Raw genomic sequence first — 16980 nt, forward strand, 5'->3', positions numbered from 1 at the left:
CCTCTTGATGCATGCACTCTGTCTTAAACACTTCTCTTTTTGCATTCATATTTTTTCTCTCAAAAATGCTCTCTCCCTCTCATCTCTTTCTTCCTTTATGCCTGTGACTGTTTATCATTTTTCTTTTGTGAGTACTCTCCTAAGCTCTCTGCCATTTTTGCTTCCTGTTTGTTGCGCTTCTGTGCATCAATTCCTTTTTGACTGTTTAAGTGGATAAAAATTGCCAGGTATAAATCATGTTCAAGTGGCATTTATTAGAGAGTTATTAAAGAGTTGTCTGCCAAATTTACCAGAAAGAATGAATGCAAATTAATTCTATATGTTGGTTTCCTAGGGTTGTGCACTGCAGGTTTTCTCAAATCTATGTAAGGTCCTTCTTATTGATTTCTTTTTATCTAACTTAGTTTCAATTTTAAAATGATCACTTTTGTTTTAGAGTTCAATAACAATACTCTTATTTATCACCTCTTATCACAAAACATCCCAAGGCACTTGACAGAAGAAACGACAAGTAAAATTTGACTCCGAGGAACATTTTAGTGCAGTGACCTAAAGCTTGGTCAATAATTGGGATTTGAACCATGTCTTAAAGGAAGAAAGTGAAGTAGTGAAGCAGGGAGAGCATTGCAGAGCTCAAAATCCAGGCAGCTAAGAATGACAATACTTTGAAGACTTATAGAAAATGAGAGAGAGGGAGGAGTCTGACATGGAGGGATTTAAAGACTTTTTAAATGAAGACATCATATAACTGGGAGACTCCATAGGCCAGTGAACATTGATAGCGGGTGACTGGCATTTGGTGTGACTTTGGGACCAAACAGCAGACTTTGAAATTACTTTAACCTTACAGAAAGTAAAATGTTCAAGACTGACCAACAGCCTCTTCAGTTTGTCCAGCTTTTAGGTTATGTTTTTAATGAGGATGGGAAAATGCTTGAGCAGATTAGTAGGCTTACAGAATTTTTGGTGAATGGAAGACTACAAACTAGACAGTTGAGATTTGAGAACAGTCGAGGAGCTGAACTGAAGTGAAGTGAAGTGAAGTGGAATCAGACACTGTTACAGAGGTGGAAATCGCAGGTCATAGTGAAGGCACAACATGATGAAAGTTCATCTCCAACTCAAACATGATAGAGAGGTTTACGTCCTGTAGGGAATTTTTCACAATTGCATACAATCAAATTAAGTCTCTCAAACACACAAAAGCAGAAATTGCTGGAGAAAGTCAGCAGGTCTGGCAGCATCTGTGGGAAGAAAGAAATAATCTGTGTCTCGAGTCCACTGACCCTTCAGAACAGTCAGATCTCTCTTTCCTCCACTGAAATCTAGCAGATGTCGCCCTGTCTCTGCCTGTAATCAGTTCCCTTTGCCCCAGATATTGTGGTGAATGGCTGTTATACTTGCTCCACGGCCTGTGCATCCGATCTGTGGTTGCACACAAAAGTGCAATACCCATTTGAATCAATGTAACTAACAAATAATTAGTCCAATTATTTATTGCACTCTCATTTGACAGAGACGGCAGAATCTTCAAATGCTACTGTGATCTCATTGCTTTAATAATTAAGTAGCATTCAAATTACTGAGCCCAAATTTAATTAGGACCATATCAAATGACAGGAGGCCAACTTGCTGTTACAGCAAAACATCAAAGATTCAGCATTTGCTTTAATTAATGAATAAGCATTTGATAGCTGGAATACTAAGCAGTGCAGTCTCTCAGCATTTGGGGTGACACAGTGGCTCAGTGGTTAGCACTGCTGCCTCACAGTGCCACGGACCTAGGTTCAATTTCTCACTTGTTTGCACATTCTCCCTGTGTCTGTATGAGATTCATTCTACAGTCCAGAGATGAGCAGGTCAGGTGGATTGGCCATGGGGAATACAGGATTTCAGGGATAGGGTTGGGGATGAATCTGGATGGGATGAAGTTTGGAGGGCCAGTGGGCCAAATGGCCTGCTTCACACTGTAGGGATTCTAAGAATATCGTTTTACTGTGGTGTTCTACTCAATAATCATTCAGGCAAAATTAAATATAACTGCTCTTCTAGAAGTATGCATTTTCCTCCTAAGCGCACAATTTTCATGCATCATTGTATTTCAGTTGACAGCTACCAATTTTTAATATTGGCTGAAGTCTCATGAAATTTTGTTGTCCACATACCATTATTCATCTCGACACTTGACCAAACTGAAAAGCCATATACTGATTTGCAACCACAAATTTTTTTGTTTTAACCTTCTCTTAAAGGATTCCTATGGAATTTGAATTTAGTGGGTGCCTGTTGGCCTGCAGTCAGTGGTTCATGTATATTCCTATTCGATTCTTTGATATTTTTAGGCAAGATTATCTGCTTTCCTTACCTGGTTTGGCTTACATGTGACTCCAGATCTGCAGAATCAAGTTGACACCTAACTGTCCTCTGAAATGGCTGTGTGTATTGCCAGTGACATCCACTTTCAATCAAAACAAAAAATAAGTCAATGTTCTACTTGTGGCTGTATCCAGCCTCAAACTGGAGTGGTCACCTCCACCAACATAATAATCTATACTGGAATTCTAAGTTAATTTTAATATCAAACTACTTTTAGTTTGTTAAAATTGTGCATGTTACACTTGTGTTATAGTGAGACTGTTTACTTTGATCTCCAGTGTTTTATCTAAAATAAGTCACTGCTGCACTTTTTTATGCTTGGCAGCAGCTGTCCTCAAATAATTTGGCTTTGTTCACTGGAAAAATACGTGAGGGACACTGACTGTTCCTAGCAGAGAAAATGTGCACTAACCTGTTTTATGGATGTCAATTTTTTTTTTTGCGGTGTAACACTTCTGTTCAGCCAGAAATTGTGCTCCATTAACCATTAGCTCTTCTTTTCACTGAGCAAACTAGAATGTTACAGTTGAAATCAATCAAACTGAAATCTTGAAGTGTTGATCAAAACCTTCTTAAAATAAATAGTATATAATAAATGTCTGAAAAAGAATTCGGGTGAGGGTTATTTGCATTCAAAGTACACAAGGCATAGTTTTGCTGTTTTTTTCTTGTAAAGAGTATCATTTCATCGCAGACAGCCACATGCACCATTAAGAATAGACTCAGCTCTTGATTACTGGTTTCCTTTTTGAACTTTGCAGGTTTCTGTTGGGTAGGAGGCATTGAGGTGATTATCATATGAGATAGAAAGCACACGAGGGATCTTGTTCAGTTGATACTTTTCTTCACCCCATACTGTCACTGCTCCCTCACATACATGCCTATGTAATATGCACAATCATAGTAATCTAAAGCAAAGCTGGAAGCCATTCTGTCCATTGAGTCTGTGCTGGCCTGTGTTGAGGAAAACAGACGGTCTCATTTCCCACTGTATCCCCCTAGATCTGAGTTTATCCCCGTCAAGCAATCATCTAATTTCCTTTAAAATAATTCATAATCCCTGCTTCAAACACCATTATGGAGAGCATTTTCCAAATAATTATAAACAGACTTCTCATGACATCCCGTACCAGAAATCTATAATGTCTGTGTCTCTGAGTCCTCGTACCAGCTAATGGAAACAGTTTGTCCTTGTCTACCTTGTTTATACCTATCACAATATTGTACAAGTCCATCAAATTTCACTTCAATCTGCTTCGAGGTGAATAACCCCAGCGTCTCCAACCTAAACTTCATAGATGAAATCCCCATCCCTGAACCATTCTGATAAATCTTTTCTACATTCTCTTGAGAACCCTTCTATATTTTCTAAAGTGTGGTAACCAAAACTGGGCACAATGCTGTAACAGTGATCAAGCCAGAGCTTTATAAAGGTTTCCTTATGTGCTTTCCTCCTCTAATTATGAGTGCACCATCGTGTAAATTTGAATACTGTGATATTCCACCTGATTTTAAAATTAATTATATATTTCTGAATTCTAAAATAATGTGAAATGCAATTGTACCGTATTTATTATTTTAAAAGAAATGATTATTATGGAGGCAGGGATAGAAGTTAGACTTTCGCGACATGTTGCTGATGAAGTCTGTTTCTGACAGATCCTCCAGAATGGGTTCCAGATGAAGTCTGTAGTTACTGTACTGCATGCAAGGCGCCATTCACTGTGATTCGAAGAAAGCATCATTGTAGAAGCTGTGGAAAGGTAATTGGTTAAGCGCTAGGCTTGATGGAAAATTTTAAACAAAATGAATTTCCAGCCTCAAAGTCAATTGTGTGCCTTTTTTAATGAAATTTGTAAACAGAAGAGTCCAGTTTCATTTGGTTTATGTTTGAGATTGTATCCCTGGCTGGTGTGCTGATTGGAGTTGAGAATGAGATGTTAACTTTGTCATGACATAAGAACATTTGAATCAGCTTCAGGAGAGCCATTCAGCCCTTCGGGCCCGTTCCATTCAGTGTGATAATGGTTGATTTAACTGTAACCTCAAATCTACATTCCCACCTGCCCCTGGTACCCTTTCATGTCATTGGTTAACAAGTATCCATCTACCTTTATCTCAAAAATATTCAAGGACTCTACTTGTGTGACCTTTTCAGGTAGTATTTGGAAGAGTCATGACCCCTGGAGAAAAAAAGTCTGCCTGTTTTAAAGGGGATTTTAAAACACAGAACCCAAGCTCGACCTTCTCCCACAAGAGTAAACATCCTCTACCCTGTCAAAACCCCTTAGCTTTCCATATACTTCAATCAAGTTGTCTTCCCCCTTCTAAACTCCAGAGGGTACAAGACCAGCTTGTTCAATCTTTTCTCAGAGACAATGCTCTCTTTCAAAGTATTAACCCAATAAACCTGAACTAAACTGCCTCATATGGATTTATAACCTTCTGCAAATAAGGTGACCGATACAGTGCACAACACTTCGAATGCAGTCTCACCAGCTCCCTGGAGCTGAAGCAAAACCTCTGTGTACTTTTGTATTTGAATCCCCTCCACATAAATGGCAATGCTCTATTAGTTTTCCTGCTGTACTTACATTCAATCCTTTTGCAATTCATGCGTGAGGACTCCCACATATCTCTGCATTTCAAAGTTCTGTAAACCCTCACCATTTAGACAACATTCTTCCTGTCAAAACGAACACTTGCCAATTTCCTATATTATATCCTGCTCCCACGTCTTTGCCCATTCTCATAACCTGTCACGTGTACTTTATAACTGTCTTGAGTCCTCCTCAACTAATTTCCCTACCTACCTTTGTGTCAACAAAATACAAAGCACAAGAGCCTGATCAGTTATGGTACTTGGCTTGCAACTTAGTGGCCTTGAATTCAATTTTGATTAAGTGGTGCAAAATTGAATTCAATCAACCTGGTAAATTCTGGGCTAACTCCAGAAATTAGACCATTAGACATTGCTGATCGGTATAAAAGCACAATTGATCCCCTTCAAGGAAAGGTTTCCAGCAATGCTGCTTTGTCTAGTCTCCATCTGACTCCAATCTCTCACTATTTGATTGGTTCTTGATGTCCTCAGCATTACTGAATTCAGTTTAGCCACTGACACCTACGTCCAAATCATAGTTATAAATCAAAGTGTGAAAAGATCTTAGTTTAGACATTATAGTTGGAGGGAGTCTAACTGCTTCTCTGGGTCAGTATAAACATTTTAAATATGCAGTGATAAATTTGGTCAACTTCAAATATTAAAATCAAATGATCATACGGAAGCAAAATCTGGTAAATAGACAAATCCACCGGAGCTGCTAGTTTCCATACTAGCATATTAAAAGTAACTGGTCAAGAAATTACAGTGCATTCATCATTATTTTAGAAAGCTTTATAGAGTTGTACCTTTGGATTAGGAAATTTCAAATGAGCAATCTAACAGATGATTATAAACCTATCAGTTTAATTTCTACTTTGAGAAAGTTAATCTGATTTGTCATCAGGGACCAAATGATTTTGAAGGTTATGAGCTGATCCGAGGTTTCCGATGGGTGGGTCATGTATGTCTAATCCAGTTGATCAAAGAGGTTGTGAGAAGAAACGATAGAAGGTCGTCGATAAATGTTATCTATATAAACTCCTCAAAAACATTTGATAATGCTCTGCATGAGAAATGATTTATAAAAATGACAATGCATACATTTAGAGGTAAGCAATGACGAGTTCAATAGAATACACAGCACAGAAACAGGCCATTTGGCTCAACCAGTCTACTTGTCGTTAATGCTGCAGCCAGGCCTTATCTTAGACCTCTTCTCAGCCTCTTTGCTCCAAAAAATCTAACACCTTGAGCATCTCCTTCCTTCTCCCTCATATGTTTTTCTTTTTCCCCTTAAATGCATTGGAACTCTTTACTTCAGCTACATAGTATTGAAGCAAGTTCTGGTATCAGTCTGGCATCATCTGAATTTTCTTTTTGGTTTGGGGTTAAGAATAAACTAACTTTCGTTAGAAGTGACGAGTGATGCTTGTTAGAGGTTTGTACCAATCAAGACATAAGCTTTATTTATTCATGATATTAATTAGAGAATAGAGTTGTGTATCCGGCTTTGCAGATGATGCAGCACTAGGGGCTCTAATTGTGTGGCAGAAAGCTAAAGTTTCACAGATTAAGTGAGTGGGCACTCAGTTTAGATCTGAAATGCCCAGACTAGCTACAATGCATTGTCTATCTTTGGCCTTCACATCAAGAATTGTGATTTGAGCAACAAACGAGAAGGCACCTGGCCCTCTGTAAGCCCTCCCAGGTGAGCATAAAGTTGGAAATTATGTATACTTTAGAGCAGAGGCTAAAAATTTTAAGGGCTTCTTCTGAAATTTTGTCAAGGGCTACTTTTTGATCCTCGCAAGCTTTTTCTTGAAGTGATTAAGTAACGTAGTAATATTACCTATTGCTTTATGTGGTTTTCTTCTTTACAGTTTTAGCACAATAAACAAATATAATATAGTAAATAATATTTTTATAACTTCTTATAAACAACTCTCCCAAACCACTCCCCATGCACACAGTCCCCTGCATGCACCCCCTGCTAGCGCTCTCATTTGCACTTCCTTCTGTCTGTGTCTCGCCCACCCCATGCGCTCTCTCTTGCCCACCCTGCCCCCCATGCCACTCCCACCCCCACTTACTGTGTCACACTCATGCTCATACTCACCCTCTCACGTCCCCCAGCACGCATTCTGTTCCAGTCCCATATTCGCTACTCAACAGCTGTAGGATTGTACTACTGCACTGTATCTTCCACCAATGCCATCCAAAACAGAGGCCCATCATGAAATGTTAAGTATTATGTGCAAAATTATCAACTTACGTTTATATTTGATAGGCAGCTTAATTTGATTACTTGAGTACACATTAGGAAACAAAAACATTATTTTAAAAATTTAATAAATTAAAGTTTGGGATCAAGATAAGTACATAAATCCAAAAGGAACATGAGAACTGCAGATTTGCTGACAATGAAGACAAATGTTGTGTAATTATATTGTCCTTTACATTCAATGCATAATCTTCAAGCTCCCACATGCATATGTATCAAAAGGAGCCAGCAGCCCCCTATCTGATTCAGCAATGGACTGTAGCTTCTAATGTTTGTCTGTGTGTGTGTGTGTGTGTGTGTGTGTGTGTGTGTGTGTTTGTGTCTGTTCTGTGTGTGACATGGCCATAGATATGGATGTATAAATGACCAGAGACTGGTTAGATTGTTGAGAATCCCACCACAGGAAACAGTTGAGGTGACTAATACCGATGGATTATAGGAATGCTAGTTAATATTTTAGAAGGGAATACAGGAATGTACTAGGTGGAATATGGACTATCAGTGTTGGTAAATAGCTAATCATCTAACTCTGTACCCTGTTCCTGCTTTCTGCACACAAATTGCTAATGACCAGTTGGAATGAATGGCTTGATTCTGTACTGTAAATTCTGTGTGAGCCATTCGTTTATGTCTGTTTTCATGTCAAAGATGTTATGAAAACCTCCAGAATTTGACTCTTAACCAATTTCCTTTCCCTACATGAAGTTTAAATGCCTTTTCCTTTAACAGATCTTCTGCTCACGTTGCTCTTCTCATTCTGCTCCCTTACCTCGATACGGCCAGATGAAACCAGTCCGGGTCTGCACACATTGCTACATGTTCCATGTGACGCCCTTCTACAGCGACAAACCAAGCATCTGATAACTGCTGAGTGAACTGCCTGGATCTGGCATGTATGAACTAGCTCAATGTGGTCGCAACTGATGTTGGATGCCGGCAGTGAAATATGTTGGCATTGTTTGTTTTTAGTTAGAATGGAAATTTGGATAAGCCATTCTTAGAGCCAATGAGGTAGTTCTGAGAGAAGCAGCAACTTCACTTAGAAATTTTTGTACTGACCTTTTTAAATGCATTTTGATAATGAGCTGCTGAAAGGAAGTGCAGAGCTTCTCTTGCTGTTCCACTGTAGTATGGTCTTCCACAAATTTGTATTGAAATTATAAAAGTATCCTAAACTGAAGGATGGCACATGCAGGGGTGGTGAGGTGGGTTTGAGGGTGCTGTCATGGTGGTAGAAGAACGCTGTCTGGAGGGCTTGCAACACTTGATGACCTTATGTTTCTGTGTCGCATATTCACAATGGTTTAAATGTTGGGTGAGGTTCATCTGATCAGACCAGAAATTTTCCAGATCCTTATTTGAGATGAGCATAGATTCTTTTCAAATTCTATTTGTATTGATTAAGCAAAGTCAGTCATTGTCGAGCAACATCAATGCCACTGTTATTCTTTTCAAATTCTATTTGTATTGATTAAGCAAAGTCAGTCATTGTCGAGCAACATCAATGCCACTGTTAAAGTTGCTTTGAGCAAAAATCACCCACCTTGAATGCAGTGACATAAGATTTGTACAGTTTTCTTTTGACATTTTATGTCAAGTTTTTACAGCCAATTTAGATCTCTTACTTTTGAGGAGCAAGTGATGATATTGCCTCCTGTGTATTCATGTGGGCAGCATGGTGACGAGTAGATATCCACACAATAAAGTGCTCAATCTCAGCTGTACTGTTGTGGAAATGTTGGGCCAACAGATGCCAACTCATTCACGGAGGGATGAGAGGGCATCTAGATCCTGGGTGATAATGGTAACTGCAGATGCTGGAGAATCCAAGATAATAAAGTGTGAAGCTGGATGAGCACAGCAGGCCAAGCAGCATCTCAGGAGCACAAAAGCTGACGTTTCGGGCCTAGGCCCAAAACGTCAGCTTCTGTGCTCCTGAGATGCTGCTCGGCCTGCTGTGCTCATTCAGCTTCACACTTTATTATCTTAGATCCTGGGTGATTTGTTCAATTACAGCTGCTGCATTCACATTTGGGAAAGGAGAGCATCCCAGTGTGTTCAAGAGTTTGGAATTCTATCTAAATAAGGTTGTGTGGCTGCAATGGGCAGTCTTGGGCAGGTTTCTTCCCAATTTTTTTCTCTTTAAAAGTGACAAGACCATGTCTGAGACACATACTGAGCTGAACCAACCAGCTGATAAACTTAGTAATCAAATCTGTGATGACCACATGTGAGCATGCTAAAGTTCAAATTCCCTCCTCACATACTGAAAGTAGTCATCACATTTCACTCTGAAGTTTTTTTTCTCGGCCAGATACAGTCTGTGGTCATTGATTCAGTAACTCAGCCAAGTATTTACTCTTTATTTGTAAAGGGATACCAAATGTTTACTCCTCCTCATCCCTAGCTTTAGAGTGAGACAACAATTGTTGCATCCCTACTGTAGCTGCTACAGCCAAGATCTATATAAAAGCCCTGGAACCCCTGCCCCCATGTCTCAGGAGTACACTAGCCAGTGCCTTTGCCTATAAGTAATTCAAGTGTCAATACTCTGGGTGTTCATTCAGTTCTGTTCCACATACTTAACAACAAATGAATCTCCTTAATGTCTAACTATTTGAAGGATACTCAGATAACTGACTTGTCTGGGTTTGTCATCGCCTGCCAATGTCCAACTATCTCTTGTGGAAAACCATTGATGTTAAAGAGGACAGGATTACAGACAATACCAGGGGGTTGAGGGACTACCTCACCAAGTGGGAAACTAAGACAGGAAGTTGATCTGGTTAGAATACCATAAATACATCATTTGATATGTTGTAATATAAATCCCTTCACCAATTAAATGTCTAACAACTACCTATAATCTATATTTATAGTAATTTTTCCCACCACCCCAGACACCCATTATTTACAAATAGATTCTCTATCCTTACAAGTTAAAGGTCTCTGCTAAAGACTCACTATCTTATTAATAAAATACCCCATGAAAATGAAGATCTACAGTCTTGTCTGTCATTGAAGATCTGAAGAAACTCCGGAGTCAGGGCTGTGGTCAAGCAAGACATACCTTGAATCCCTAAAGCTTTCCTAAGATCGTTCAAACCATTTTCCCCTCTCTGCCATTATGAAACCAAAATAGAAGGATTCCACTCCTCCTGTAAACTCCCTGAATTCTCAATGAAAATAACTGTATTTCAATGCCTTTTCTGTTCATGCTGTCTCCAAAGACCTGTTATCATCCTGGAACTTCACCATCACGTTGACCACCGTGATCTATTTCTTCGTGAAAATCAAATCTGGTTTCCAGATGTGACCTTTGTCTGTAAGTCGTATGTTGTCCAATTATATTCCTCTGTATACTGTTGTAAATTTGGCAACAATTTTATTGTGCCTGTTCATCCATGCATTCTTGATGAATAGGCAAAGACCTGAAATGTGTAATTGTGTTTCTAACAGGGACTTGCATCTCCTGCACTCCTTCCAGGCATGTGGCCTACCTCTGCTTGATTTAAATCCTTGTAGGGAACGAATAACAACGTAACAACAATCCATTAATCAGTCTTGATGACTTAGTATTATGTGCTGGTCACATCCAAGAGCTTGAGACTGTATCATGTTTAAATTAACTGACTCTTGCTCCTTGGCTTTTTATTCAATCAGTTTAGCCATCTCCCAGTATCCAAAGATGTACAGGCTCGGTAGATTGGCCATGCTAAATTACCTGTAGTGTCCAGGGATGTGCAGCCTAGGGGAAATGCACGGTTACAAGGACAGGGTTGGGGGGTGGGGGGGGGGGGGGGGTGGGGGTGGGTATGGGTGGGATGTTCTTTAGAGGGTCTGTGTGGACTCTGGGCCAAATGACCTGTTCCACACAGTAGGAATTCCATGATTTTGTTCTATGATTCAATGTCTCTACCTATCGTAATTTATGATCGGACAGACCATAGATTTTAACTGATCAGGTTGATCCAGGAGTTTGACGATCACGGTTGGGGGACTGGTTTTTCTGTTTAAGTGTAAAGAGCTCAACCTTTTTCAGGATTTTGAGCTCTCTTAAAAGTCTTTAAGATGTCTGAGTTATCTTTTTCAAACACTGGAAAGAGGCCAGTATCTTACATAACCTCAACTTGGTCATCAGTAAGGCTGCTACGCAATTTCTCCACTTTCCAACTTATATAATGGATGATGTTTATATGCCTGCAAATAGCATTTGATATTTGTACTTCTAGCTTCAGTCAGCCTTGCCCTCCAACCTTATTGCAGGCATATAAGCATCATCCATTATCTAAGGTGAAAAGTGGAGAAATTGCTTAGCAGCCTTTCTGATGACCAAGTCGAGGTTATATAAGATATTTTGAGAAGCTTCTGTTTGAGAATAAGGTTGTAATATAACCTGGAATGACACATGTTCTTTTGATTTGGGCAGAGAGCAGCCAATTCTAAATGGGTGACCTAGTTCTCAACCTTTCCAACCCACTCTGTTTCCGGAACATCCATCCGCCGGGAAATCCGTGCAATGAGATTTTTCTCCAAATCGCCCAGGGGGATAAATTTGATTTCTCACCACTCAAATTCCTGCTGCCTTCAATAATCTAATGTCTTACCTTTGGATTCCTTTGTTTTTCATGATGTTGATAGTCTCACAGAAGTCTTCGATTATTTCAAGGTTTTTCCACATCCTGGTACGTGACTTGCTCAGCAAGGGAATGCCACCTGCAAAAATTAGGACAGAGCAATTGACTCTTCCGTTGTCTAACTGCAGAGTCGCTCCTGTCCTAGCTTTTCCAGAATACATAATAGTAGATTCAAAGCAATAGAACAATAAAGGAGACAGTAAATCCCTGTTTTACTCTTATTAATTTTAATCAGATTAGTTTTTGTGATTTACCATTGAATTATTAGTATAAAGATTGTTGACTAACTGTGTAAATGGTTTGGATAGGTTTGTCCATTGATTTTTAAAAGTTTAAAAACTATTGTCAAATGCCATTGCCAAATTGATAAAGACAATTGTGAGGTTCTTCTTGTTTCTTTTTGCACCCTAGATGATGTTGTCTACGGTTGCTGTGTTCTCGTTACTACCTAGAATCACCACCAGAAACTCTGTCAAGGGTTTATGTGAATGACAGAACTAAGCTTCTTCACAATGACGTTAGTAAACAAATGAAGCAAAATAGGGTTTATTATAATGGGCCTCCAACTGTCACTATTTTTAAAGCATTCCTGATCTTCAGATTTAGGGATCAAGGCAGTTCGACTCTTTTATAGGAGAGTCTGGAATTGCAGACAATCTCAGTCATAACAAGTAAAGACAAGGCAAGCATGTGACATTCCAAGTGAACATCTTCGATATCCTTCGATTTCATATTGACTTCCTCAATTGCAGGGCACATTAATTCGTACTCATCACTCTGCCCTGAATATTTTGAAAATCGATTTGGCTTATTTTTGGCACTGACAATTTCAGCATAAAAATTGGTTTCAAGCTCCTCTTTTGAGAGAGAGCATAAAAAAAATGGCAGGACCCCCATGATTTGACATTTTAACTGGCATCTGCTCTTTGTATAGAGTATTTGAATTTCTTCTGAATTTTATTCATTTAGTTAGCCTATTATTCTTTAGCCTTCTTGACCTTCCTTCCACCACTCTTAAACCTTTTTAAATCATAATTGTTTAATCTGGAATCCATTCTGTTCAAGTTGAATCCAGTAGTTAAGAAGTTAGAGATGCATTCTACAAGTCTTAGTCCCAGCACTCCAACCTCAGGATCACCTCTTTTACTCAGCGATTCCTCAGCCTTAGAAAGTTGGTCTTTATTCCTGGGTCTCCTGGGTCCTGTTGGTTGGGCCTCCCCAATCTGTCCTTTCATAATATTAAAGTCTACACCTACCGGAACGCTGAGTCCTCTGGGCCTGATCATTGTCCATGTAGGAGAAAGTGCAAAGTCTCTGAGTCTTGATTCCGGCCCCCCAGTCTGTGAAAACAAATTCATTGGTGGTCTTATTAGCTTGCATGTGGCGTTGACATTTTTCACAGATCACTGCCATGCACAACACTGCAGGAGATTTTCTTTCAGCCAGGACACATCCCAACTGGGCTGAAGTGGGTATTTAGAATCCATCATTCAGAATTCTGTTTGCGTTGACACCTAACACTGTTGGGTATCGTGATCCCCGTGGATCAACGGCTTTCTGACGCTTTTTCTCTTCAGTCGATTTAGCCATCCAGCAAAATCGCCGCTCCTGCATTTGATGAGGCAAGCAATATGCTTGATAAAAACACAAGCTACCACCTTAGTAACCCTCCAGGCAAGGCTTCCATGGGAGACCCAACCAAGAGAGTCATAGTTACTTCAGCCAAGTGAATCATATTTACTCCCACCAAGTAAAGTACTTGATAGAATATGCGCATTGGCCTAAGAAAAACCAAGGAATCAAGCAGAATTCGATATTGTAATGGAGCAAAACAATGATCAAGTTTGGTTGTGACCGAGATCGCTGCAGGAATCCAGCATTTGCAGGCTAAAGTAATTTTGGTGGGAGGCCAACATCTGTGGTGGTATTGGAAATTAAAGATTACATTACAAGGCGTTGCTAGAAAATGACTTTTTGTGCAATATGGTCAGCATATCCAGAAATCCTAATCTATTAGAGGATTTAATATCTAACTATTACTTAACTCCTTTCTCAACCATGTTTTGAGAGGGCTTGGCTGCATTTGGAACAACTGCCAGTTGGCAAGAGAATTTTCTGACACGTTTTCTTCCGAATTGGTCGTTACATCACAATGTGATAACCTTGGGAAGAAAGTGAATCCAAAATCTTTTCTCCCTCCCCTTTAAAACAACACCCCACCCACATTCTCCCAAAGTAAACGTTAACACATTTCCAACTCAACATTGGTGTTTACTTGCTGATTACGGGAAATGTAAAGAAAGATTTGTTCTTCAAGGCAGCAGGATATTCTGGTGTAATATTGTGTGGCCTAGCACTGGGAATACAAAGGTGTGGTTGCACAGTCATTCTCCCTTTTCTCCTCCTCCTCATGGAGAAACAGACCACGCCAATACAATAGGGAAGTTAAATGTTCAAAGGTACCACTCTCCCATTGATCATAGCAATCATTCTCTTGTCAATTAATTTACAACAACCCCAGACATCAGGTGAGTCAGCACCATTTGGAGAGAGCTTTGTGAACCATGACGCCCCCCCCCATATGCTTTTGAAGAATATCAGCAGGGTGTGACGTTACCTTTTTCACAAGCGATATCATTTTGTTGCTGCATAAGCTTTAGCTGAATTTGGTTCACCCATTCTTCCATTGCCACACTAAGGGTTCCATATTATTGCTATTGTTCACCTTTCCCCAGGGCCATGACCAGCTATGGAGTAATCATGAACATAAACTAACAGTCTGAGGGGGTCGCACTTGTTAGTGCTATAGAGTGTAGAATAAGGGGTTTAAGTTGTGTATCGATGTGTAATCTTATTATTAATCAATGAACAGCCCATGCTTCAGGTTTGAAACAAAAACAAAGTACTGAAGAAACTCAATAGGTCTGGCAGCATCTGTAGAGAGAAACACTAAATGAAAGTTCTGAATTAATCAACCCTTCAGAACTGAAAGCAGCTGGAAAATAGTACTTGTGCTAATGAGGGGAGGCTTGGAGGTTGGGTGGTATAGATGAGAGAGAGTTAAATATATGAGATGGTGCCTCAAGAAAGAGAAAAAATTGAGTGGCAAACAGAGAGATTGCTGATGATAAGGTAGGGTGAAGATAAATGCTGAATGTATGATAGTAGGAAATGTGAACAGATGAAAATGAGCGTTTTTGTGTGGAGAACAACCAGTTACAGAACAGAACAAGGAGCTGTCTCTTTGTACTGTACTTGCTCCCCCTTTATTTGTTCAACCATCACCACCACCCCCACCCCACCCCAGTCCCATAATCAACAGAAATACTACTTTTCAGTTCTGATGGAGAATTGGATTCAAAATTTTAAATTTCTGCTTTTGTTTCAGATTTTCAGTAATCTGCAGTTATTTACAGTCATAGTTAGACAGTATGGAAACCGACTCTTCAGTCAAACTCATCCATGCTGACCAGATATCCGAACTGATCAAGTCCCATTTGCCAGCATTTGGCCCATTTCCCATTCATATACCCATCCAGATGCCTTTTAAATGTTGTAATTGTACCAGCCTCTACCACTTCCTCTGGCAATTCCATTCTATGTGGAAAAAGTTGCTCCTCAGATCCATTTTAAATCTCTTTATTCAGGTAATCTGAATTGTTTTCTGACCTTTGCGAGACAAATAAATTTTGGCAGTGTTGAAGTTTTAAATAATGAAATCAAGGTGTGGAATGTTAGCATGTTACATTTAAGATGTTCAGTAACCCAGCAGATCACTGCCTACTGCTTGGTTTCTGCATTCTGAAATCTTATCCTGTTGCAAACCATATTTGTAAACCCATTTGTTGTGAGTGTTGGCATTTTGTTCAAAACTCACTGTTACTTTAGGCAAGTTAGGTTTCTTTTTAAGGGCTAGTTTCTCTGGGAGCAGAGCTGAACAAATGGATGTCAAGAAATCAGAATGTCCCACAGTGCTGTCTGATTATGGTAACAGTCACAGTGGAAGCTGTGACATGATGACTTCCTGTGCTCTGATTATTTACTGCATTTGGAACAGTTTTTCATGCTTTCCTGATGATCTTTGTCCACCTCATGTTGCACTGCTTCCCCAGATGCAGACTTTGGGCATAGGTTTCAGCTGGACCAGTGCTCGTTTCCTATATTTCGCATTGCATCATGATTGTAATATTAGTTGTTTTACTGTTAATTATGAGTAACAATCTTGTTACTTGGTTCTTCAAGAGTACAAAAGATATTTCCAGAAAAGTCATCACACCTTTTCTCCCTCTCCCCGAAAAATATCCAAGGGACATGCGTTAGACTAATTCATGATAATTACAAACAGTATTAAAAGCCACTTCCAAAACCGATAAACTGTACTTCATCCATATTGAAATCCTTGGCGAGTAAAGAAACAAATCTGGCTAGAGTAGATTGTTTCGCAAAGTCATTGTATCATTTACTAATTAGAAAATTTGATAGAATGAAATCTAAATGATAGCTGTTGTGTCTGAGCATTCTGAAGTTGGATCTCTGTATCCAGAAAATTTTTGTTTTAGTTTTAAAATGCATCCCTGAGGGAAGGAAAGAGATTGTTCTTGACCCTTCTGTCATCGGAATTGTCACGTAAAATATTTCATGCAGCTCCAACTCACTTATCTGCATCTTGATACAGTTTACATCTGCTCCTAATCTGAAGTTTCTTGTTGCCTTCTATTTTATATAAGTTTTCATTTTCCAAATCAGAATCAAATGACCCAAATTCAGAGAAAGCAGAATTTCATTTTGTTCCTTAAAATGAGATCTATCTGTTGCAAACCTTGTTTTATTTTCTGTAAGCAGTTATTTAGGTTGATTCTCAAGTATTGCATTCTCTTAGCTCTTCAGTTGTTTTTTCGATAATTACTCACTGATGATGAAGCTATGGAAAGATTGAGTTACATATTCACAACTGAAGCAAGTGGCTTGAGTCAGAAAATTCTCTACTCATCTTCCTTGGTTTTAAAACCTCCCTGAATCCACAGGAGTGGGTTTCAGATAGGGTTAGGTCTCAAGAAGCAAAGCGCAGGTTGACAAGGGGG

General features: G+C 39.4%; 1 protein-coding gene across 3 annotated transcripts in view; it reads left to right on the top strand.

Moving 5' to 3' along the window:
- Window positions 1-16980, top strand: part of zfyve28 (zinc finger, FYVE domain containing 28) — a 202988-nt gene that overhangs the window by 179678 nt on the left and 6330 nt on the right. For 2 of the 3 annotated variants that reach the window (XM_048527088.2, XM_048527090.2), the window contains 2 exons: window positions 4036-4139; window positions 7992-9097. In XM_048527088.2, coding sequence (XP_048383045.1) covers window positions 4036-4139; window positions 7992-8123 — 236 coding nt within the window. In that variant the 3' untranslated portion in view covers window positions 8124-9097. Of the gene's footprint in view, window positions 1-4035; window positions 4140-7991; window positions 9098-16980 lie in introns of those variants that run through there. The other variant, XM_048527089.2, reaches the window with a different exon arrangement.

Source organism: Stegostoma tigrinum, chromosome 3, assembly GCF_030684315.1.
Source record: "Stegostoma tigrinum isolate sSteTig4 chromosome 3, sSteTig4.hap1, whole genome shotgun sequence".
NCBI lineage: Eukaryota > Metazoa > Chordata > Chondrichthyes > Orectolobiformes > Stegostomatidae > Stegostoma > Stegostoma tigrinum.